The following is a 26,561-nucleotide window of genomic DNA, read 5'->3' on the forward strand; positions in this document are numbered from 1 at the left end:
TCATCCATAATAAATCCCAATTTAAAGATCTGCACACTGTAACATCTGATAAGTTATGTAGCTCCATGTCGGACAGCATAGACAGAGTCTAGAAAGAACATCAGCATGTCGGGGTTGCGCATAATGTGACTCTGGCGTCACTTCCAGTGCAGTACAAAGTCAATACAGAGCCACACAGTACCACCTAATCGCATGTGGGAGAAGTGCTGATAAAAATCTCTAGATTTAGTCTGGCACCTAAGGGTGTTCCCAAGGTAAGGAATCTGCAGTTAGATAGAGGATCCAGCAGAAAGACCACTACCGAAGGTAAGTAACTTGTCGCTTATGTTTGGAGTAGAGACTATGCAGTGGTTGAAGCTGGAAAAGGTCCAGGGTTGACTGTGGTCTTTTCAATAGTAGTATATTGGAACATTTTTTTATATACTAGCAAATATATTTGTTTCACGAGGAGAATAACAGCCCATATAGTTGATAATTGGTTCTGGATGTGGAAAAAGATCTTGATGCTAACTATGATATTGGTGCAGTGTATGTAAATTAACATCTACATGAACTTGTCTCAAAATCTTAAAGAACAACACCATATCATATATAAGTGATTGAATTGAAATGATTAACTTAAATTTGCTGCTTTATGAAATGTTGATGCGTTTTTTTTCTTGGCATAACAAATTAAATATATTTTAAACGAGTTCTTGACCAAATTAAGTGGCATTAGTAGTTGAGCAATAGTTCAAAGCAATGAATGTGGGAAGAGTGACAATATTCCAAAGTAAGCAAGCATTATTGACATCTGTACGAGTGAGAATTATCAGAAGCCCTGAGCACTTGATATTTTTAATAAAAAATAATAATGTTTTGTTACTAAATGTCGTTCTTACCACAATTTCCTAGCTAATGTGAAGGGAAGTTCCAATTCTATTAAGGACTCTGAGGCGAAGATTATGCTTTACTTTCTTTATTTATTTAGCTCAGCAGCCAACAGCAAATAACCACAAGAACTGAAGGACTTCCACTCCCATGAGTCCAAGCAACTTGAGAAAAGAAGAAAAGTCCTCCAGTTAGGCAGCGCAGGTACCAGATAAAGCCATCTTCAAGGAAAAACACGTATTTTTCTTTGTGCAAAATAAATACTCCAGATCCATATCTCTATTATTAGAAATCTTTTTTCTGATCATTACCTGGTCAAACAAAAAGAACCATTACCAATTCAGTACTTATAAAACTGCAAACAGTGTACTGCAACCATCTCCCCACTGCAAAGTCTTTAGATGCCAATTCCCCTCTTGAAGAGTAAGCTCCAAAATACACGGTATCAGTGCCTGCCTCCGACATCACCCAGCAAACCCACCTGGAGTTCGTGGGGTGGTAATCAGTTTAAAAGATTTTTTTCAATGAAATCAGCAACTGCCGAGTACCTGCAGATCTGAATTCCTCTGTGAGAGTCTTTCGCTCAAATACAGCATACAACACAGAGTTTGGGGTCATCTGGAAAAGCTAGACAGTAAACTGTCCAAACGCTAGTTTTGCTGCTACTAGACACTGTGAATGTAACCCCATTTGACGAAAAGATCCAAGAGGTTAAATCTAGCCCCCTCACATCTGAGACTCATTTGCAAGAAATTAAACACAAAAGAATAGTCGTTTTACCTGTGATAGATTGAAGTTATCTTGCCAAGACTTGCAGAGACACAAGACCAGATCGACATCCCATAGTTGAGAATATTGACATTCTGGAGGATTAGAAAGTCCAACTCTTCTCAACAGCCTGCACACCAAAGGTGGTTCTCCGGCTGGAGCCCCCAACCATACTTCATGGCCTGCCGAAATTGTATATCTAAACATATTAATTGTTCAGTATGTCTGGCATTTCTGAGAGAAAGATATACACTAAATCTGTCCCGACAGGATCCACATTCCTTCCCAAGCAACAACAGGATCATCAGCACCAAGCAGAGCCATATTTCCTGGAAGTGGATTTCACCTATGCTCTCCTGATGAGGTCTGAAGCTTGTCTCGAAAGTAATCTTCCAAGCCATGGGGTGTAGTGAACCATGCAGAATTAGTGGATGTAAGTTTCCCTCAATGGATCTGGAAAGTAACCCTTTTCGGGCTCTCCCTCTGTGATTACCGGTGGGTACTCACAGAGAGAGAGCCCAGATGGGACCAGACAAATTGCCACTGATTCATGTAGGGGCGTACTATTGCTTTAAATGTTAACAAAGGCCTCCAAGGATTAAAGGGACTATATAAGGGGTTCCTTCAGTTAATTTCAGCTTTCCTTCACCCGTCCTATCTACCTTGCATGCACATCACAGTCTACAGCAGTCGACATGGTGCCTGATTTCGAAAGAAGATCTTCAGCAAACAGCCCCCTTGAGCTTGTCGAGCATTGCAGTGCGAGCCTGATGAGGAGCATAAACCTAATGATAAAGCATGCCACTGATTGGTGAGTGAGGGTTCTTGCTTCTCAACATTAATTCTCTTTCTGACCTCTAGAGGGTCCACTTACCTAAATCGACAGTTCATACCTCTTCGAAACTGTGCACCATGAGATTTGATTATTACATAAGGAAGGTAGTGTGCTAATCAAATTCTAATCCTCTCTTCCACTCCACCTTTAAGTGTCTGCTTTCAGCCTTTGCGGGGCCCTGTAGTGTAGTGGACACAGGAAGATCACCTGAATCGAGGACGCTAGAGGCCCACTATCCATGCAAAGCAACAAAGGGGGATGACAGCATCACAGCTCTTTTATTTTTGAGTGACAGTTTTTTTGTGAGGGATCTTTAACATTTTCTGAACACAGTCTATCAGGAAACCTATAATACAAATTGACTGAGGAGTAAACACTGACTTCTGCTTGTTGATGATGAAACCCAGAGACTGGAGCAGGGAATGTTTAATCACCAAATGATGGAGGAACGACCTGTGATCTTGATGTAAGTGTAGGGGATAGTCCAAATATATAATTAGACAACGCCCCTGGATCGTAGCCATTGAACCACCAGACGCATGACCTTGGTGAAGCACCAAAGTGCCAATGACAGCCTGAAGGGGAGAGCTGCAAACTTTAAAACATGGTCATCCCAGAAGAACTGCAGGGACCTGTAATGTGCTTGGAAAATCAGGATGGTGAAATAAGCGTCCTTGAGGTCGAGGCTCACCATCCAAACGTTCAGCAAAAGAAATACCCACAGAAAACAAAGGCCCTTCTTCTTGAAATGACTGTAGACTAGCCACTGAAATTACTCTTGCAGCTTTATCACCATCCACTTACATTTGTCCTTTTCTCCAGTTAGAACAGATTGCTGAGGAACATTTGCGGATGCAGATTACTTGGTACGATAGCCCCTTTGTCCAAAAGGGTTCTTACCTCATCTGCAATCTGACTCCTTTCTGCAAAGGCATGAAATAGGGGCTGTGGTGGCATGACCTGTACTGGTGTCCCATAGAATTCAATGTGGAAACCTGAGATGATTTGCCAGACCCAAACATCCCGTTACCTCCCTCCAGACAAACCAAAAGAGACCGAGACGACATCCCATCATTGGTTGGAAAATGGGGTATTCTTTACCTGAAACACCACCAGGGGGTGATGGTTGCTCCACTTCCTCTACGGCAACCTCTACAATGGAACTGAAAGAAGCCTCTGAACCATTCTGGTCCTGATATTGGAACGGTTATTTCTGATGGCTGCCTGGAAATCTCTGGTAGGCTTGTGAAAAGGTAGGGCTAGAACAGCTCCCCTGCCTCTGTTGGCCCCTCCAGAAAACGCGCTTGTTGAATACTCGTTTCAAGGACTACTGGGCCTTATCTAGAGACAAGAAAGTTGTAATAAACTTGCTTAACTCGTTGAGGATCAGGTCCCTGAAAAGACCCCCGTCAGCCACTAGTCCAGCCTTCAAGGTGGCCAATTCACCCAACTTTGGGTTGATATTTATTTGGAGGGAGTGCCTTCTTTCACACAAGAGGACACAGGTTGCATTCCCCAGGAATCATATAGCCTTCTGAGCCCAGCCAGACAAAAGCACTGGAAAAATTAGATTGACGGCCTTTTTAGCCCCTTAGGCCATAACTAATATTTTTGTTAATGGGTCCAGGCAGTTTATCCAGGAATGGCTGATCCCTACTTAGAGTCCTTTACGAATTTGATAACTAAGGTGTCCATTTTACAGTCAGTTTCAGATCTTAAAGCAACTTTTTCATTCAGGCATGGGTGAGGACACTCCGTCTGAAGGTTTTCTGATTCTTTTTGCCACATACTGGGTTACTCAAGGTGCTGGAAGCCAATCAGCAGACCTAGGTTGATAGATATTATCCAGGTCGAACATGCCATACCCATGCCATTGGCCCCAGAAGCCCCATGATCAGTAGGAATATCTAACCTGGGACATTTAACACCACCATCCAGTCTTCGGGGTCTGCTAGGCCCCAGCTCATTATCGGAGTTATTGTAATAGCACAGGTCACTTAAATCTTCCGCATAATCCCCAAAATGGAACTCCTGGAGCTTCTGCAGGGGTAAAGCCAGGTTCTCCTGAACCTCTTCAGTCTACCATGTTAGAGAATGCGTTTTGGAAACACCTGACTGAGCTGGGGGGGGGGGACCCAAGAGTTTGCATAGTCACTGTGTCTTAAGCCATGACTGTAGGGATTGTGACAGGAGTGATGTCTAAAGGCCTCCAAGGGGCCACCACCTCCCACAAATGGTGATTCATGATGCATGGAGTAGTAACAAAAGTATTTGCCTAATCAAAGGCTTTAGGGCGAGGAATATGGCCCTCTATATTGTGATGTCCACCGCATCTACAAACTTATCGTCCAGTGCAAAGGGCAGGATCATCTATTCCCGACCTGGATGGATTCTCCTCCCCAAGACTGCCATTGAAAATTACTCCTGAAAGGAACTGACTGTGAAGTCTTGAGTCGGCCTAATGATTGCAGAACCCTAACTAAAAGGTGATAAAATGAGAGACAGAGCGGTGACCCAGCTTGTTACTGCCTAGCCCTGCGCAATACCCAAGTGAAGGGTTGACCTGAAGAAAAACTGCATTTTCAAAAAGTGGAGAACTGATCTTTATCCTGAACTGTGCCACGCTGAGCCTCACAGTGGAAGGCGTACTGAGGAAAACGAGACCAGATGGGTGCAAGTGTCTATTGTACCTCAGGCGTCCTCTAGGTGCGCACGTCTAATGCCGCAGGGGCGGGCTCCTGTGAAAATCTGAGACTGCGCCCGACCGGCAGACACTCCCCTGTGCTAGCAAGGACAGAATCCTTTTACAAGGGAGACTTGTCAATGCGCGGCCACCCTGTGCCGCAGTGCACCCCATATGCTGACAGAGGGGACAGGATTGCAGCAGAGAAAACCCACTGTGGAGCATTCTCGGAATGTGGACTTGTGCCCCTGGGAGCAGAAAGGAAAATCAAATGGGATGCGACCAAGGCAAGCCATAAGAGCAGTGTTGCGCATGAAACCTATGAAACCCACGTTTAAACTGTCAGCACTGCATTAGCAAGCAAATAATACAAACCATAATCAAGGAACGTTTATTATCTGGCTGCTAAGCAGTGAAGAACAAGGAAGTACTTTTCCTTGAAGGTGGCTTTATCCTGTGCCTGACCTGGCTCATTGGTGGATGCTTCTCTTCTTTTCTCCAGTTGCTTGGACTCAAAGGAGCTGAAGTCTTTCACGGTAGTTGTGGTTTGTGTTACTGGCTGCTGAGCTAAATAAATTAAGAAAGTAAAGCATAATCTGAAGCCTCCGGGCCTGTCATAGAATTGTGCTATTTTGAAGCGAAGTAGAAAACATGTGTTTTATTACCCACTTTAAAGATACTCTGGACACCCAAGTGTATTTTTGTTTCTTTTAAAGGCAATCCTGTTTTCAACCCGGACATGTCAATATGGATTAAACAAGTAGAGGAACCACATTTCAGCAATCATCACGTTGTGGAAAGACGCACCTCTAATGCCTACGTGATAAATAAGTTATACGGGACCTCAAAGCCTGGTAACATAAATTATTAATTAATATGGAAAACTAAAAACCCCTTTTTATTAAGGAATGGTGGAGGGATAGCTTAATGTGTCCTGTTCCTCCAGTCAGGAAACTTGGAACGTGTTGGAGTAGAACAGAAATGCCTCTTGCTCCTGTAAAACCAGTCTTTTTTTAAATATCAATGCATGGTCCACCAGGCACTATTTCATTGAGAAATACAGCACTCCTTGGCCTGCCTCAAATTCCATTCACTAACCCTCTTAAAAGTAAAGTTACAAACTGCAGACTAGTAAGTTCACTGGCTTTGCATCATTTGTGGCGGCATTCTTTACGTAAATTTGTGGTATTGCAATTATGCCGGTGAGCTGATAAGAAGTGATGTGGTACATTTTTCCTCCTTTTGTTAAGCAATACAGTTCTTACTCAACTTGCAAAGCAAATTTTACATTTAGAGCAGTCTCCAAGGGGCCCCAAAATAATTATCAGTGTTGAATTTCAGTATTGTGGTGAAATTGCGTTGTTATTGCATGTTAAATTTTGGTCATTATTTTAGTTCAACATCCTCTTCAGTTGGTTTTCAAGATAAGATATCTGTCACATTTTGTGTATATTTTTTAATATTTTCTGTTACTCTTGGCATGGTCATGAAGTATGAAACAGTGGATTGTTGGGGCTTCTAGGAGGGTGCAGAAGTGGCGTGGCTTGTGTATTCCTTTATATTCCAATTATGCATCCAAGTTCAGTTGTTGATTTGTAGTAGATATGAATAATAAGGTGCAACCATTTTCTGGTAGTAGGATTACATCATTCAGATCTGTAACATTAAATTTACAGAGTCTTAATTCTCTGGTTAAAAGTAGTAGTAGTTAAAAATCTTTAGTTAATTAAAACCATAAACATACAATCAATTAAAAACGGAAAAAACTGTAAAAATTACATTTTTATTCTTACATGTTCAACAATCATGTAGCAAATCTCCTGTTGTAACGGGTGACGATCTTGTGGATTTAACGGGATTTCGGATACACACTGTAGGAAAGTACCATCTTGCCTGGCATGTTACCCCCATATTTCACTGTATATATGTTGTTTTAGTCTATGTGTCACTGGGACCCTGCCAGGCAGGGCCCCAGTGCTCATAAGTATGTGCCCTGTATGTGTTTCCTGTGTGATGCCTAACTTTTTCACTGAGGCTCTGCTAACCAGAACCTCAGTGGTTATGCTCTCTCTGCTTTCCAAATTTGTCACTAACAGGCTAGTGACTAAATTTACCAATTCACATTGGCATACTGGTACACCCATATAATTCCCTTGTAAATGGTACTGAGGTACCCAGGGTATTGGGGTTCCAGGAGATCCCTATGGGCTGCAGCATTTCTTTTGCCACCCATAGGGAGCTCTGACAATTCTTACACAGGCCTGCCACTGCAGCCTGCGTCAAATAACGTCCACGTTATTTCACAGCCATTTACCACTGCTCATAAGTAACTTATAAGTCACCTAATGTCTAACCTCCACCTGGTGAAGGTTGGGTGCAAAGTTACTTAGTGTGTGGGCACCCTGGCACTAGCCAAGGTGCCCCCACATTGTTCAGGGCAAATTCCCCGGACTTTGTGAGTGCGGGGACACCATCACACGAGTGCACTATACATAGGTCACTACCTATGTATAGCCTCACAATGGTAACTCCGAACATGGCCATATAACATGTCTAAGATCATGGAATTGTCTTCCCAATACCATTCTGGTATTGGGGGGGACAATTCCATGATCCCCCGGGTCTGTAGCACAGAACTCGGGTACTGCCAAACTGCCTTTCCGGGGTCTCCACTGCAGCTGCTGCTGCCAACCCCTCAGACAGGTTTCTGCCCTCCTGGGGTCCAGGCAGCCATGGCCCAGGAAGGCAGAACAAAGGATTTCCTCTGAGAGAGGGTGTTACACCCTCTCCCTTTGGAAATAGGTGTGAAGGGCTGGGGAGGAGTAGCCTCCCCCAGCCTCTGGAAATGCTTTGATGGGCACAGATGGGCTCTGGTGCGATACTGGACAAAGGAAAGTGGAGTGACCACTCCCCTGACCAGTACCTCTCAGGGGAGGTGCCCAGAGCTCCTCCAGTGTGCCCCAGACCTCTGCCATCTTGGAAACAGAGGTGTTGCGGGCACACTGGACTGCTCTGAGTGGCCAGTGCCAGCAGGTGACGTCAGCGACTCCTTCTGATAGGCTCTTACCTTTCTTACTAGCCTACCCTCCTTCCTAGGTAGCCAAACCTCCTTTTCTGGCTATTTAGGGTCTCTACTTTGGGGAATTCTTCAGATACCGAATGCAAGAGCTCACCAGAGTTCCTCTGCATCTCCCTCTTCACCTTCTGCCAAAGGATCGACCACTGAATGCTCAGGACGCCTGCAAAACCGCAACAAAGTAGCAAAGATGACTACTGCAACCTTGTATCGCTTCAACCTGCCGGCTTTCTCAACTGTTTCCTGGTGGTGCATGCTCTGGGGGTAGCCTGCCTCCTTTCTGCACCAGGAGCTCTGAAGAAATCTCCAGTGGGTCGACGGAATCTTCCCCCTGCAACCGCAGGCAACAAAAGACTGCATCACTGGTCTTCTGGGTCCCCTCTCAGCACGACGAGCGTGGTCCCTGGAACTCAGCAACTCTGTCCAAGTGACTCCCACAGTCCAGTGACTCTTCAGTCCAAGTCTGGTGGAGGTAAGTCCTTGCCTCCCCACGCTAGATTGCATTGGTGGGTACCGCATGATTTGCAGCTGCCCGGTCCTGTGCACTCTTCCAGGATTTCCTTCGTGCACAGCCAAGCCTGGGTCCCCGACACTCTAACCTGCAGTGCACAACCTTCTGAGTTGTCCTCCGGCGTCGTGGGACTCCCTTTTCTGACTTCGGGTGGATTCCAGTTCACTCCTCTTCTAAGTGCCTGTTCCGGTACTTCTGCGGGTGCTGCCTGCTTCTGTGAGGGCTCCCCAACTTGCTGGGCGCCCCCTCTGTCTCCTCATCCAAGTGGCGACATCCTGATCCCTCCTGGGCCACAGCAGCATCCAAAAACCCTAACCGCGACCCTTGCAGCTAGCAAGGCTTGTTTGCGGTCTTTCTGCGTGGGAACACCTCTGCAAGCTTCTTCATGACGTGGGACATCCATCCTCCAAAGGGGAAGTTCCTAGTCCTCTGCGTTCTTGCAGAACACCAAGCTTCTTCCATCCGGTGGCAGCTCCTTTGCACCCTCGGCTGGCATTTCCTGGGCATCTGCCCACTCTCGACACTGTCGCAACTCTTGGACTTGGTCCCCTTGTCTTACAGGTACTCAGGTCCGGAAATCCACTGTTGCTGCTTTGCTGGTGTTGGTTTTCCTTGCAGAATCCCCCTATCACGACTTCTGTGCTCTCTGGGGGTTGTAGGTGCACTTTACACCTACCTTACAGGGTCTTGGGGTGGGCTTTTTGTCTAACCCTCACTGTTTTCTTACAGTCCCAGCGACCCTCTACAAGCCCACATAGGTTTGGGGTCCATTCGTGGTTCGCATTCCACTTTTGGAGTATATGGTTTGTGTTGCCCCTATACCTATGTGCCCCTATTGCAATCTATTGTAACTTTATACTGCTTGCATTACTTCCTTTTGCTATTACTGCATAATTTTGGTATTGTGTAGATATATCTTGTGTATGTTTGGCATCCTCATACTGAGGGTACAGACTGAGATACTTTTGGCATATTGTCATAAAAATAAAGTACCTTTATTTTTAGTATATCTGTGTATTGTGTTTTCTTATGATATTGTGCATATGACACCAGTGGTATAGTAGGAGATTTGCATGTCTCCTAGTTCAGCCTAAGCTGCTCTGCTATAGTTACCTTCTATCAGCCTAAGCTGCTAGAAACACCTCTTCTACACTAATAAGGGATAACTGGACCTGGTACAGAGTGTAAGTACCCCTTGGTACCCACTACAAGCCAGGCCAGAATCCTACATTGGTTGTGCAGCGGTGGGATAAGTACTTGTAACTACTTACCACTTTGTCATATTGTACTTTTCATAAGAGAAAAATATACAAAACAAATTCAGTGTATGTACACCTAACCAAAAAGTTTTGCTTTTCTTCTCTTACACTTTCTGCTAAGTGCTGAAAAGTACTCCTAAACTTTCTAAAAGTTTGAAAAAGTTTTTTTTTCTCCTGTTCTTTAAAAAGTCCTGAAACTTTTTCTCTCTTCTCACTGTCCCTACACCTTCTTATATCATGTCTGATGTAGAAACTTCTCTTAAAGTGGCCAGTACTACTTATGACAATCTTAACTTTAAGAGCCTAAGGAGTCTCTGCATTGATAGAGGTTTAGTGGTAGGAAAGAACCCTTCTAGAGAACTTCTGTCTAACATGCTCATTGAGAATGATAAGTCTCTAGGTGGCACTTCATCTGAAAAGTTAGTAGATAGCTCACACTCTGACTCAGGGGAGCCCCTTGAGGGAGGTGTACAGGGTTCTCTTCCTAATCTGCCCCTTAGCAGACCACCTAGCAATGCTGGTAGTAATAGAAGCTCTCAACATAGTAGGGATGTTTTTGTTCCTGAAGGCCAGGTTGTTAGAGTGCAAGCTGTTAGGGGCAGGTCTCCCTCTGTTGAATCCAATATATCTTCTGTGTCCAAACATTCCCAACCCACCCACCCTGAAGACAAAATGTTAGAAAGGGAACTCAACAAGTTGAGAGTGGAAGAGGCCAGACTGAAGCTTAAACCGCAATAGCTGGCTCTAGACAGGGAATCCCTAGATCTGGAGAAGCAGAGACAGATGTTGGGGTTTGGACCCCATGGTGGCAGCATCAGTATTCCTGATAGCAATCCTGTGAGAGAGCATGATTCCAGGAATCTGCACAAGATAGTTCCCCCTTACAAGGAGGGGGATGACATTAACAAGTGGTTTGCTGCACTTGAGAGGGTCTGTATGGCACAGGGGGTCCCTCAAAAGCAGTGGGCTGCTATCCTATGGCTATCTTTCAATGGAAAGGGTAGGGATAGGCTCCTTACTGAGAGAGAAAGTGATGCCAATAATTTTGCAGTTTTGAAGGATGCACTCTTGGAAGGATTTAGCTTAACCACTGGACAATACAGGATTAAGTTCAGAGACACCAGAAAAGAGTCCTCACAAGACTGGATAGACTTTGTAGACTGTTCAGTGAAGGCCTTGGAGGGGTGGTTACATGGCAGTAAAGTTTCTGACTATGAAAGCCTCTATAACCCTATTCTGAGAGAGCATATTCTGAATAACTGTGTGTCTGACTTGTTACACCAATATCTAGTGGACTCAGATCTGACCTCTCCCCAAGAATTGGGAAAGAAGGCAGAAAATGGGTCAGAACAAGAGTGAACAGAAAAGTTCATACAGGGGGTAACAACCACCAAGAAGCAAGAAGAAGGATGGTAAGTCTTCTGACAAGGGTGGGGACAAATCTAAAAATGAGTCTTCATCAGGCCCACAAAAACACTCTGGTGGGGTGGTGGGTCCAAATCCTCTTCATATCAAGTAAAAAAGCCTTGGTGTTATTTATGTAAAGTAAAAGGCCATTGGACAACTGATGCCAGTTGTCCAAAGAAAAACACCAAACCTCCCACTACCACAACCCCTACTGCAACCTCTAGTGCCCCTAGTAATAGCAGTGGTGGTGGGAGCAAACCTACTAATAGCCAATCCAAGGGAGTAGCTGGGCTCACTTATGGTAATTTAGTTGGTGTTGGTCTTGTTAGGGAGACCACAGAGGCTTTGCTAGTCTCGGAAGGTGCCATTGATTTGGCCACCTTGGTTGCTTGTCCCCTTAATATGGATAAATACAAGCAACTTCCCCTAATCAATGGTGTTGAGGTTCAGGCCTACAGGGACACAGGTGCCAGTGTTACCATGGTAATAGAGAAACTGGTACACCCTGAACAACACCTACTTGGTCACCAGTACCAAGTGACAGACGCTCATAACAACACTCTTAGCCACCCCATGGCTGTTGTGAATCTCAACTAGCGGGGGGTTACTGGGCCAAAGAAAGTTGTGGTTGCTTCAGATATACCTGTAGACTGTCTACTAGGAAATGATTTAGAGACATCAGCTTGGGCAGAAGTGGAGTTGGAGGCTCATGCAGCAATGCTGGGCATTCCTGGGCATATTTTTGCTTTGACAAGGGCTCAGGCCAAAAAGCAAAAAGGACAGGGTGACTTGGATCCTGGAACAATGGACCAAGTGCTCCCTAAAGCTAGGGTTAGTAAGGGTAAATCCCTACCCACTATCCCTCCCTCTACAGATGATTCAACTTCTGAGGAAGAAGAATTTCCACCCTGTGCAGAACCTTCACCAGAGGAGCTGGCAACAGACACTGCTGAGCTTTTGGGTGGGGGGGGCCTGCCAGGGAGGAGCTGTGTGTGGCACAGCAATCCTGTCCCACATTAGAGGGTCTCAGACAGCAAGCTGTCAAGCAGCAAAATTGGGATGTCAGTCACTCACATAGAGTTTACTGGGAGGACAACCTCTTGTACACAGAGGCAAGGGACCCAAAACCTGGAGCAGCTAGGAGATTGGTCTTTCCCCTGCAGCACAGAGAGTTCCTCCTAACTCTGGCACATGACATTCCTTTGGCTGGACATTTGGATCAGATTAAAACATGGGAAAGGCTTGTCCTCCTGTTTCACTGGCCTAGGATGTCATAGGACACAAAAGATTTTTGTAAGTCTTCCGTGACCTGCCAAGCCAGTGGCAAGACTGGTGCCACTCCAAAGGCTCCCCTTATTCCACTACCTGTGGTTGGGGTTCCCTTTGAAAGGGTAGTGGTTGACATAGTTGGCCCCCTTGACCCTCCTACTGCTTCAGGCAATAGGTTTATCTTGGTGGTAGTGGACTATGCCACAAGATATCCTGAAGCAATTCCTCTAAGGACCACTACAGCACCTGCAGTGGCAAAAGCCCTCCTGGGAATCTTTTTCAGGGTGGGTTTCCCAAAAGAGGTTGTATCAGCCAGGGGTAGCAACTTTATGTCTGCATACTTGAAGGCTATGTGGAAGGAATGTGGTGTAACATACAAATTCACCACACCTTATCATCCACAAACAAATGGACTGGAAGAGAGGTTTAATAAAACTCTCAAAGGAATGATAATGGGACTCCCTGAAAAACTCAGGAGGAGATGGGATGTCCTGTTACCTTGCCTCCTTTTTGCTTACAGGGAGGTACCCCAGAAAGGAGTGGGCTTCAGCCCCTTTGAACTCCTCTTTGGGCACCCTGTAAGAGGTCCACTAACACTTGTGAAGGAGGGTTGGGAACAACCTTTAAAAGCTCCTAAGCAAGATATAGTGGACTATGTACTTGGCCTAAGATCCGGAATGGCGGAGTACATGAAAAAGGCCAGTAAAATCCTTCAGGCCAGCCAAGAGCTCCAAAAGCAATGGCATGACCAGAAGGCTGTTCTGATTCAGTACCAACCAGGGCAGAAGGTGTGGGTATTGGAGCCTGTGGCCCCAAGAGCACTCCAGGACAAATGGAGCGGACCCCATCTCATTGTTGAAAAGAAGGGCGAGGTCACCTACTTGGTTGACCTGGGCACTGCCAGGAGTCCCCTTAGGGTGCTCCATGTCAACCGCCTAAAACTCTACTATGACAGGGCTGATCTCACCCTGCTCATTGCAACAGATGAGGGACAGGAAGAAGAGAGTGACCCTCTCCCTGATCTCTTCTCTTCCACAGAAGAGGATGCTCTAGTGGAAGGTGTAGTTTTGGCAGACTGTCTTACTGCTGAGCAGAAAGACAACTGCATAAATCTCCTAGGTCAGTTTTCTGAACTCTTTTCAACTGTGCCAGGCACCACATCTTGGTGTGAACACACAATTAATACTGGAGACAGCATGCCTGTCAAGAGTAATATCTATAGGCAGCCTGACGATGTCAGGGACTGCATAAAGCAAGAAATTCAGAAAATGCTTGAACTAGGAGTCGTTGAACATTCTGAAAGCCCATGGAACTCTCCTGTGGTGCTTGTACCAAAGCCTCACTCAAAAGATGGAGAAAGGGAGATGAGGTTTTGTGTAGATTACAGAGGTCTCAACCAGGTAACAAAAACTGATGCTCAACCTATACCCAGGGCAGATGAGCTCATAAATACACTGTAATCTGCCAAGTATCTAAGCACCTTTGATTTGACTGCAGGGTATTGACAGATGAAATTATCAGAGGATGCTAAAGCAAAAACTGCATTTTCGACTATTGGAGGGCACTACCAATTCACAGTAATGCCCTTTGGTTTGAAAAATGCACCTGCCACTTTTCAGAGGTTGGTGAATACAGTCCTGCAAGGGCGGGAGGCTTTCAGTGCAGCATATCTGGACGATATAGCTGTCTTTAGCTGGATATTACAGGAGATTCATTAAAAACTATGGCTCCATTGCAGCCCCACTTAATGAGCTCACTTCCAAGAAGATACCTAAAAAGGTATTGTGGACAGCTAGCTGTCAGAAAGCTTTTGAGGAGCTCAAACAGGCCATGTGCTCTGCACCTGTCCTAAAAAGCCCATGTTACTCCAAGAAATTCATTGCTCAAACTGATGCATCTGAATTAGGGGTAGGGGCAGTCTTATCACAACTGAATTCTGAGGGCCAGGATCAACCAGTTGCTTTTATCAGCAGAAGGTTGACCCCTAAAGAAAAGCATTGGTCTGCCATAGAGAGGGGGGCCTTTGCTGTGGTCTGGGCACTGAAAAAGTTGAGGCCATACCTGTTTGGCACTCACTTTATTGTTCAGACAGACCACAAACCTCTACTTTGGCTAAAACAAATGAAAGGTGAAAACCCTAAATTGTTGAGGTGGTCCATATCTCTACAGGGAATGGACTATACAGTGGAACATAGACCTAGGAGTACCCACTTCAATACGATGGACTCTCCAGATATTTCCACTTAGACAATGAAGACTCATCAGGTCTTGGCAAGTCTTATTGTCCTTCGTTTGGGGGGGGGGGGTTGTGTGAAAGTACCATCTTGCCTGGCATGTTACCCCCATATTTCACGGTATATATGCTGTTTTAGTCTATGTGTCACTGGGACCCTGCCAGCCAGGGCCCCAGTGCTCATAAGTATGTGCCCTGTAAGTGTTCCCTGTGTGATGCCTAACTGTCTCACTCAGGCTCTGCTCAGTGAGACAGAACCTCAGTGGTTATGCTCTCTCTACTTTCCAAATTTGTCACTAACTGGCTAGTGACTAAATTTACCAATTCACATTGGCATACAGGTACACCCATATAATTCCCTTGTATATCGTACTGAGGTACCCAGGGTATTGGGGTTCCAGGAGATCCCTATGGGCTGCAGCATTTCTTTTGCCACCCAGAGGGAGATCTGACAATTCGTACACAGGCCTGCCACTGCAGCCTTCGTTAAACAACGTCCACGTTATTTCACAGCCATTTACCACTGCACATAAGTAACTTATAAGTCACCTATATGTCTAACCTCCACCTGGTGAAGGTTGGGTGCAAAGTTACTTAGTGTGTGGGCACCCTGGCACTAGCCAAGGTGCCCCCACATCGTTCAGGGCAAATTCCCCGGGCTTTTGAGTGCGGGGACACCATTACACGTGTGCAATATACATAGGTCACTACCTATGTATAGCGTCACAACGGTAACTCCGAACATGGCCATGTAACATGTCTAAGATCATGGAATTGTCCCCCCAATACCATTCTGGTATTGGGGGGACAATTCCATGATCCCCCGGGTCTCTAGCACAGAACCCGGGTACTGCCAAACTGCCTTTCCGGGGTCTCCCCTGCAGCTGCTGCTGCCAACCCCTCAGACAGGTTTCTGCCCTCCTGGGGTCCAGGCAGCCCCGGCCCAGGAAGGCAGAACAAAGGATTTCCTCTGAGTTACACCCTCTCCCTTTGGAAATAGGTGTGAAGGGCTGGGGAGGAGTAGCCTCCCCCAGCCTTTGGAAATGGGGGATAAAAATTTGGAGATGGTTCCCATCTCTGCATAAGCCAGTCTACACCGGTTCAGGGATCCCCCAGCCCTGCTCTGGCACGAAACTGGACAAAGGAAAGGGGAGTGACCACTCCCCTGACCTGCACCTCCCCTGGGAGGTGCCCAGAGCTCCTCCAGTGTGTCCCAGACCTCTGCCATCTTGGAAACAGAGGAGTTGGGGGCACACTGGACTGCTCTGAGTAGCCAGTGCCAGCAGGTGATGTCAGAGGCTCCTTCTGATAGGCTCTTACCTCTCTTGGTAGCCAATCCTCCTAACCTGGTAGCTAAACCTCCTTTTCTGGCTATTTAGGGTCTCTGCTTTGGGGAATTCTTCAGATAACGAATGCAAGAGCTCACCAGAGTTCCTCTGCATTTCCCTCTTCACCTTCTACCAAGGATCGACCGCTGACTGCTCCAGGACGCCTGCAAAACCGCAACAAAGTAGCAAGACGACTACCAGCAACATTGTAGCGCCTAATCCTGCTGGCTTTCTCGACTGTTTGCTGGTGGTGCATGCTCTGGGGGTAGCCTGCCTTCACCCTGCACCAGAAGCTCCGAAGAAATCACCCGTGGGTCGACGGAATCTTCCCCATGCTAACGCAGGCACCAAAAGACTGCAACACTGGTCCTCTGGGCCCCTTCTCATCCTGACGAGCGTGGTCCCTGGAGCACAGCAACTCTGTCCAAGTGACTCCCACAGACCAGTGACCCTTCAGTCCAAGTTTGGTGGAGGTAAGTCCTTGCCTCCCCACGTTAGACTGCAAAGCTGTGTACTGCATGATTTGCAGCTACTCCAGCTCCTGTGCACTCTTCCAGGATTTCCTTTGTGCACAGCCAAGCCTGGGTCCCCAGCACTCCATCCTGCAGTGCACAACCCTCCGAGTTGTCCTCCGGCGTTGTGGGACTCCCTTTTGTGACTTCGCGTGGACTCCGGTTCACTTTTCTTCTAAGTGCCTGTTGGGGTACTTCTGCGGGTGCTGCTTGCTTTCGTGAGGGCTCTCTGAGTTGCTGAGCGTCCCCTCTGTCTCCTCCTCCAAAAGGCGACATCGTGGTCCTTCCTGGTCCTAAGCAGCACCCAAAAACCTGTACTGCGACCCTTGCAGCTACCAAGGCTTGATCGCGGTCTTTCTGCGTGGGAACACCTCTGCAAGCTTCATCGCGATGTGGGACATCCGTCTTCCAAAGGAGAAGTTCCTAGTCCTCTTCTTTCTTGCAGAACTCCAAGCTTCTTCCAACCGGTGGCAGCTTTCTTGCACCTTCAGCTTTACATGTCTCCTAGTTCAGCCTAAGCTGCTTTGCCATAGCTACCTTCTATCAGTCTCAGCTGCTAGAAACACCTCTTCTACACTAATAAGGGATAACTGGACCTGGCACAAGGTGTAGGAACCTCTGGTACCCACTACAAGCCAGGCCAGCCTCCTACACACACCAAATTTACCAATGACTTATTCCAACCAACTATAGGAAAAATAATCCTAACTGATACAAAGGGAGGGTCCAGCCTCTCCTGCCCCCTCTTATTCTCACCCAAATAAAAAGTGAGTTGTGCGTGCTTACATGCATAAACTACACAAATAATCTCTCTAAGAGCGCATTTCACTCAAGAGGCAGATTTAAAACTGAAGAAATAAGTAAGGCAAACCTCTCCTGACACCCCACCCCCAAAATATGCAATCCAACTGTAAAGCGCATTTTGTGAGCTTTCGCATAGGCAGCTAAACAAGCTGAAAGTGCATTGTACAAACATTATTGACTAAATTAATACTGCGAGGACTTTGCCAGTGGGGTCAGAAACAAACTCCAATGATCCTCACGTTCTGCCTCTAACAACCCAATCATAAATAATTATTAAAACATTGTTAACCACCAGATAAGAAGTAAAGGAAAAAAACACAAATCCTACAATAAGCAAGCATGAAGAATAAAACCGATTTATAACTAGCTTGTGCGGCCCTGGAGGAAGCCTTGTTGCCCCATATTACATTGGCTAAAAGTACCCAGTGAATGGTCTGGGTAGGGAGCAAGGAACTTCAGACCCTGCTCCTAGCAGTCCTACCATATTCAAGAGCTTATAACACCTCTTTAGCCATGTAGAACGTGCTGCCCAGTTAGGGGGATATGTGATTTTAGTGACAGCAAGGAAGATAATAGTAAGTGATGGGAAAAAAACAACCCTGCTCATTACACACTACCATGGTGAAAGCCCTGATGGTGATTTTACCCAATTATTAAAAACTGCAAAAACATTGCACCAGCCGGACATTCAGCATATCATTCTGAGGGTTTAGGATCTCTGTCGCTTCCGACCTACAGGTTCTGACACCCAGTGCCAAGAGTTTTTTACCCAGCGGGACGCTTTGATCACTTAATAAATTTGGACATAAACATAGAATGTGTTCAAATGTTTCATTTGACTGATGGTACAGGCAACACAAATTTTTCTCCAAAGATTCCTTGGTCCGCCATTTGGGGAAGAATTCTAACATGAGTAAAATCCCAAATCACAGTTTCATGAGTTAAGGATAGAGCTGAATCAAAATAAGGCTGTTCATTGTGAGTTTCCTATGGTTTTATCACTAGCCACCCATGGGTCTGTTTTGCCAAGCGCATTTTGTCCTTCACACGGCTTTTCAACTGGATGCAGTTGTTTACCGTTTTCTTAAAAATTGAATTGCTGCTTGCCAAAGTTCTGTAAGACCAAGGTTCTTATACTCATCTTCAGGCATTTGGGAAGTGTTTTTTTCCCTCGGCCAAAACTGATTTCGTTCCAGACAAGATGTGCTAATGAGTCCTCATGGGCGTTCCTCAAACAATGACAACATTCTATAAATGCCTCTTCTCTGGCCAGTATGTGATTTGCCTTGGAGAACTCTAGTCTTACTTGGGGTGGAGAAACAGACTTTGGTAACTGAACACTCGTTTATATGTTTGTGATACTAGCTTCTCCAAAATGGCAACATTCTCCTCTAACATTAACTCTCCTCTATAGGATAAAGTGTGGATCAGTTTTCACTTTATTACCCTCATAGATCTTTTAGGTCAGTGTTACTCAAAGTAAGCCCCGGGGGGGCGCATGCGGCCCTCCTGACCTTTTACATGCGGCTCCTGGCCCTCTCGTCAACAGCAACACTGGGGTGCTGTTTACTGGACTCTGCAGTCATGTTAAAATATTTTAAATAACTACACAAGCATTTATATAAAGGTTAATTGAAGTGAAAACAAAGGAATTAACTAGGGTGTCCTGCACGCTTAACTTTGGCAATACCTTCATTTTTAAAGACATCTTCCAGCAATAGTGAAAAAGTATTAAAAAAATAATGCTCAAAATTCAAAAAGTGTATTTCATTATCATGCAGAATGATTTCACCTTAGTTCATCAGATTATATCAGTGCATTGAGAAATATTTTTTTAAAGTGATATCTTTCAAACATGATTTTATAAACATGAATTCTTCACCCCACACTGAAAACCATGCCAGTAGTGAACTAAAAAGCAAGTCAGTTGTTATGTGCCACTCCTTGGCTGGCCTGGGTTCCTATTATACATGAACAACATTCAAATATTTGCTGGCTGTGTTGTTCAGCACACAGCCTGAAGTCATGTATTTCGAGCCCCTCACATGTGATAATGAAGAAACGGAATGGAAAGAGAAATAAAGGATCACTCTATTTGGGTAAGTCGAGAAGCCAGAATTAATCTCAAATTTCTGGTTTCACATTGTGCAGTTCAGACACAAAATGTATGTACTTTGCTTCCTCTAATCCCACCTTACAGCTAACCTCGGTCCGCCAACCTGCAGGTATTAATGCAGCCTTTGTCACATCCCAGACCAAAGTGAAAATGTTTGCGAGTTTTAGGTTGTGTCCCCACAAATCTTTTCTTAGGTTGATAAAAGCAAAGTTCAACGCTTCTGTTTTGGCATTAATGGCCTTTTTTGTGCTGCATAGGACCCTTTGGAGTCCACTTTAAACCCCAGTTAAGTATATGTTGAGGTTTCCTCAACAGTTAGCTTTTTGAGCCACCATTTCCTATGTTTAGAGATTTATCGGTTTAGGGGGATAAATTTGGTCTTTCTTAGGTTAATTTCCAACTGAATCCTGTCTAAATACTCAGCTAGCCTGTTGATTAGTCTTTGCAAGCCAACACAGGTATTAATTAATAGTAGCAGGTCATCAGTGTATAAGATATTAGACACTTAATGGCGCCCAAGGCTCGGCGCATGCAACCCCACTTCAGAAAGGGACTGCGATAGATCCGAAATGGTTAAAAGTAAGACTTTGTTAAATTGCCCCTACACCAATGAATTGATATTGACATGATTCACATTTGAGGCCTGAGGTTTTTACTACAGCTTCACCCTAGAAGTCAACAAGACTCTAGAGGTTCCTGTATTGCTGAAAAAAGTATTATATTTAACGTTTCTAACATATGTGCTGCATACAAAACTGGACCGGTAAGCAGAGTATTAAATGACACACTGATATGAAATGACCATCTTTTGCCTGGGAGCATCCTCAGATGTTTACCTTAACTGTTTTGCTGGCTGTAGATCTCTGTGCAGTTAATCCCTGTATTCTAGTGGTAAAGTGCCCATGCCCCTCCTTTCAATGTGATGAAATTGCTATCCCCCTATTGGAATATTTAACTTACCTACAAGAACATAATATTTGGTAAAAAATGTATTGGGCCTGTATGTTAATCGTCACCAGTGGACTGCAGAACACAGTTTACCACCCATTACAGTGACAGGCTACAATGGTAGGCCTGAGGCCATGTTTTACATTGACTAAGCAGCCTTTAAACCTCTGTTCGACCTGTCAAAATAAACCCTTTTAACAGGTCTAAACCTTCCTTTTAAATGCCAATAAGTTACTCTCACAGCCCATAAAGCAAGTTGCATGATGTTTAAAAATAGGACATGTAGCAATATAATGTTACACACGTCCTTACAGTAAAAAGGTCCCACAAGCCATTTTCACTGTGTGAAGGCTGGCAGTTCCAGAGGAAAACACTGGGATGCAATATTAAATTTAAAAAAATGCAATCTCTGGCCTAGGAAACACCCACAAAAATTGATCTTAGGCGTATTGTAATATTGATTAAAATCCCATTTCACTGTGAATTCAGACTTGTAATAACCTCAAGAGGCTAATTTGCATTGGCCTCCAGCTTTAGCCTTCTGAGTTCTCAGCCCTCAATGAAGTGTGTAATCTGTTCACAGAGCAGAGATAAGGGCTTGGGTGTATGGAAGAGTTTCTGTTCTTCTGGCAGGATGGCCATTCAGGCAGTGCCCAGGAACTTAATTAACTTCAAAGGGATTGCCTCTGTCACAGGGAAATGTCAGATGACACCTGCATAGGCCCCTTCTGTGTTTCACCAGTAAGCCAGGCCTCACTCAGAGGGGGAACAAAAATGCCTCAGACTGGTTTGTAGTGACAACGGAAGCGGGATTGCTCATTTCTATGGCCACACCTCTGGGGTAGGCACAGAGGCTGTGCACAAGAAGCGGAGGGTTTCACCATCTTAGATTTAGGCAGAAAGGGGCACTCTGGGCTGGCTTGCAGTAAGACACACAAGTGATGTGGCAAACATTGGGTAGGGTAACTCCTGGAAACTTTTAGAAACTTTTACCACATTGGATCTGGAGCGCCCAGGACTCATTCCAACCCACAGGCTGGTGCCAGGCATAAATGTGGTATTTCCAGTACCCTCCTAAAAACACTACAGGACATGAGGAAGATCGGAAGATGACTAAACCTGCTGTCTGAGACTTGAAAGGAGTCCTGAAGGACTGGACCTGCTCTGTGGCTTGTTCCCAGGAAAATGAAGTGGACTCCAAGGGTCATTCGTCTGACCTCCTGTTTAAGCTATAGGGACACATCAAGCTACAAGAGGCCTTTTCTGCAGCTGACCATTTCCACCTGGACCTGTCCTAGAACCTGCTAGTGGCTTCTGCAGAAGTGAGTCTTGACCTCCAGGTACTGTTCCTGAGGTGTGAAGGTGCGTTGCTGCTCAGCTGAACATTCAGGTTTCCCCCTCTGGGAGCTTTTCCCCAGCAGCAAATCTGATTCAGCGGGACCTCACAGGGATAGTATCCAGCCTAGCTGAAGCGCTGTCCGGCTGCAGACCGTAGAATTGCTCTGCTGGAAGAAATCAAGCCCCCAAAAAATGACTAACAAGTGTACCAGATTATAGAATTGTTTTCCAAAGGGTAGCATAGACTCACATCATTTAAATACAATACAAAATATGGAAGCTAACACATTTACTTATTTCAAATTTGTTTCATTTGAAATATCAAAACCAAATTGTTATACAAGAAAACAGCAGTATTCCAATATTTTCCATAAAAGGTATAATGAACAAATGTTCTTGAAATTCATTCAAGCTCTTAAGATGGCTCTTAGAATGTTTCTATTGAAAACAGGCAACATGTGTTTCGCAGCCCTGATGTCACTTTTCAGTGCCGTAAAAGGTGAACAAAAAAAAAAAGATTCTTATAAATCACTGATGTTGCTCCTAATACATTTCAACTACAAGCATAGAAATCTTCACAGATCAAAGGCACCAAAAGTACCTGGCAAATAACTAGAATTTCTCCTGCTTTGAGCTTTCATGCCAAAATTCTGCAGCTATGCTGGGACTCTGATATCAATCTGACCTAATGGAGAACTTCTTGACCACATCCTGCTGCCTTACCCTGGTACATGTGTTGTACTTTCATTTTAGAGACTAGGGCGTAAGTTAATTGTTGGTGGTATTGATACTACGTAGCAACAGGGACGGAGTAGCCTTACCTCCAAAGGTGTCTGCCCTCCGAATTTAGATGCAAGCATACCTTGGTGTAATTACAACGGAGACCCATCCATCTCTGGTATGATTAAACTATGGCCCTGTGTAGTAGAGGGCTTTGGAGGAAGCCCTGTAATCCTGTCCCCCTGATTTAGATGGGCTGAACTAGAGGTAATTTTTTACTGTCCTCCGCTGCCAGGAAAACCTTGGCGGTAAGGGGCAGTGAAAACTCCTGAATGCTCCCCTCTCCTGGAAGAGAATTCCTGTGGCAAGGGCAGCATTTTCTTTTTTCTCATAAAAACGAAAATCCTTCTTTTTGAAAACAAAACTGAAAACTTTTTGGTGCAGGGCTTGTTGACAGTGCCCTGCACCAAACATCAAACTGCATTGGGAGGAACCACCTTGACGGTGGTTCCTGCTAATGCTTTATTAGTGACCATCAGCTTGCAGTCATTTATAAATATAGCCGGCAGTACCTACGTGACCCTGGCGGGACAACAGCCATCCTCCAGGTTGTAAATCAGGCTCTAAATGCAAAAGTATAACGTCTGGCAGCGATTGAACATGGTTTCTGTATCAGATCCTCACTCCATCACGGTGAACCTCAAATCACCCCTAGATCCCATTTTACTGCAACCAGTTGACCCTGGTTAATGCCCAATACTTTTTGACTCTATTTATATTTACAACTTTAAAAGTTCATATCTTAGGTTCCCGTATTCGTTTTTTGTCATTTTGGTGTAATTTTACTTATTAAAATGTACTGTATTTGTCTAACATGGTTTGGATTTTTTTGGTGTTGCGTTTTGACTTTGTTACTGTTTTGGTGCTTCCTAAATACTTTACTCATTGCCTCCAAGTTAAGCAAGCCAGTCTGCTCTGTGCTATAACTACCAGATGGTTGAGCTCAGGTTAATTTAGTGACTTACCCTAATAAGGACTGTGATTATTTACTTGAAGCGGGTAGTTAGCACCCCTCAACTAATGCTCCAGTTTCTTACAAGTCCCCCTGAACACAGAGGAAAGTTACAGAGGGTTTGATCCTAGTGATTGCTAAATACCTGAAAGACATCTGATTCTGGGTAGGATTTAACACTTCTGTTAATACAGATTTTGTTCGTTCCACCACTGAAACATGTTTTCAGCCTACACTCCTATTCCTTTATGAAAAGAATTTCAGATCTAGGCTGATTGAACCATTGAAGTCACATCACACTCGACATAGAGACTACTTTTTTTAAGCCCGATGTTTACAGAAGTCTTTATTGGATAGTTTTTTTCTCTCTCACTTAGTATTAACACGAAGATTCCTTAGACACAACATTTTCGTAGGCCTACACCCCAGTAATGTCAGTCTAAAATGTAATTACTACCTCGGATACACACATTATATAGTGAAAACTTAATGAAGTTTCCTTTAGAGATCTAGTTCTGCAGTACAACAAAATGCTGTAGCTCATTATTTTGAGAGGATGTAATGCAATCACGGCGCCTACAAGGTGGCGGACCAGAGCCATGCCAACGAGGAAGAACTCTGTTCTGGACCGGGTGCCATGCACTGCCGCAATGTAGGTGTAGTCCCTCTCTGCGGAAAGAAGTAGCAACCACGGGTCGGTCAAGGAGAAATCCGACCTCTGGTGACTGAGGCGGCCTTTCTCTGTGGTATCGTGGTGTAGGAGTTGATCAGGCTTGTCCAGGAAGTAGCCTGGAACCATGTTCCAGTCCCTCACCTCCCTCTCCCCCTGCCCCGTTCCCAATACCCCCAACCCCCACCTGAGAAGCTTGTTCTGGGATGCTAAGGTAGAATCCTGTATAGGATGGCACAGATGGATTTCTTGGAATGGATTGATACTTAAATCGCACCAATGAGAAGGACCTGATTGTCAAGGGAGAATTTGGGACCATAGGTATGGCTAAAAACTTTTGTGCGGTGGTATGTGAGAATTATGATTCTCACCATCACCTGGGCCAGCATGTTTCTACCACTCTAACAGCTTAACTCGTCTTGGGCATTCGTCAGGGCCACAGGATCTCTAAAGGATAGACCCACTCACCAATGCCAACACACTAATTTATGGTGCTGTGCTTTGTTACTTTCATGTAGGTACTTTACCTGAATAGGATTTGCCTGTTTGTTCATTATACAGCACATTGGTGATTTGGCCTATCCGTTAGGGATCCTGTGGCCCTGACGAATGGGCAAGATCAAGACCAGGTAGGCAGTTAGAGGGGCTGAAACATGTTGGCCCAGGTGATGGTGCGAGTCATCTTTCTCACATACCACCCCATGAAGGTCTTTAGCCATACCTATGGTCCTAAATTAAGAAAGGTGATAACCTGAGTACCATAAACTATTTTTTCATTTTATCTGGATCCCGCCATTGTGCAGCAGAAGAATGTGGGGTAAGGCCTGAGCTGCCAACTTCGGACCTGGGGGACACAGGTTTGAGTCTTGGCATCCTCTCAACATCCTGTGATTCTGGACAAATCACTTAATCTCCCTGCGCCTACAATTCAGCAGCTTACGACCCTCACTGGTGATTTGCTGCACTTCACAAATCCTGGATTTGTTATTTATCTAAGAACTCCCTCATACTTTGTACTCTACATGAGGTTGAGTCCGCCCTCGTGGCATTGTTATTGCTGATGATGAAGCGTGCCTCCTCTAGCAAAAGGATTCTCTACTTCACATGGCCTGACAGACCATTAGCTCACACAAATAGGGTTTTGGAATACACCTCTAAGTAGAGGGTGCTATAGGAGTCATAAGAGAGCCACCGCACCTTGTTGTGATTACAGGAAGATCCGATGCCCGTTATGAAGAAAAGAACCATGCTTTTTTCCACCTGGATCACTTGGCAGGCATGCAGGTGATGCAAGAAACAAGTGCCTTCCTTGGGCAGCGGGTGACGTAGACACTTCCTTAAGGCCCTCTGAAACTCCAGAGAGGGATTAAAGGACAGGCTGGTAAGGTCAGGTCAGACAGGAAGTGAGCCAGGAATCCCACAGTGTCGTCCCTCTCTAGGTTTTCTGGCGCCCCTCAGATCCTGATGGTGTCCCTGAGGGATGCACCGCCAACTCCACAGTTTTTACATGGAGGTGCCGATGATCCTGTTCCTAATCAGTGGAGGCCGCAATCTTCTCATTGATCTGATCTAGGTGGGATTCAGCCACAGTCAACCTGGCACTGAAAAAGATGATGTCCTACCAAATGGTCCGTGTGCCTGCAAAGGTCTTTGAGGTGTTTCCTGCCACCTCCGAAAGTGTGGTCTTAAGTGTTCCAAGCTCACTCAGGATAATATCCTGACATGGGATCTGCAACCTTCCCCAACTTATAATTTTCCTCCCGTCACTGCCTCTGTGAAATGGAGTAGTCTGGTAGACTTTGAATCTTAAACAAGTGAGTCAGGTGTTCTTGAGTGGTCTAGAAGCAGCACAGCACTATGGGTGCGCTAGGAGTAGGCAGAGCTCCAGTGGGCAATCAAGACCATGGCCAGGAAGGATGTTGACGTGATGGCATTGAAAGCCGAGATGCGTCGGCAAAGCGAGGGCTCTGAGCATGTCTTGAAGAAGGGGGGAGGGGATAGGCACATACCCTGGTCAGGAGCAGTGATGTGGCACCCTTCTGGGCATAGAGCCGTTGGCCTCCTCATCCCCGATGTTCAGGTTCTGCAGGTGCACCTCAGGGCTAGAATTGTTCCTCATATGTCTTGTGGTTGGGCGTTCTAGCCCATGTGCAGGAAAGTAATACAGGTCACTGCATTAATCGCACTACAATCCCATGTGGG

The 26,561-nt window shown here is 45.3% G+C and overlaps 1 protein-coding gene across 5 annotated transcripts in view; it reads left to right on the plus strand.

The window, feature by feature from the left end:
• Positions 1–26,561, plus strand: part of LOC138268266 (uncharacterized) — a 237,814-nt gene that overhangs the window by 119,217 nt on the left and 92,036 nt on the right. For all 5 annotated transcript variants that reach the window (XM_069217751.1, XM_069217749.1, XM_069217752.1 and 2 more), the window contains one exon: positions 5,873–6,010. In XM_069217751.1, coding sequence (XP_069073852.1) covers positions 5,873–6,010 — 138 coding nt within the window. The remainder of the gene's footprint in view (positions 1–5,872; positions 6,011–26,561) is intronic.

Source organism: Pleurodeles waltl, chromosome 12 (genome assembly GCF_031143425.1).
Source record: "Pleurodeles waltl isolate 20211129_DDA chromosome 12, aPleWal1.hap1.20221129, whole genome shotgun sequence".
Taxonomy (NCBI): Eukaryota; Metazoa; Chordata; class Amphibia; order Caudata; family Salamandridae; genus Pleurodeles; species Pleurodeles waltl.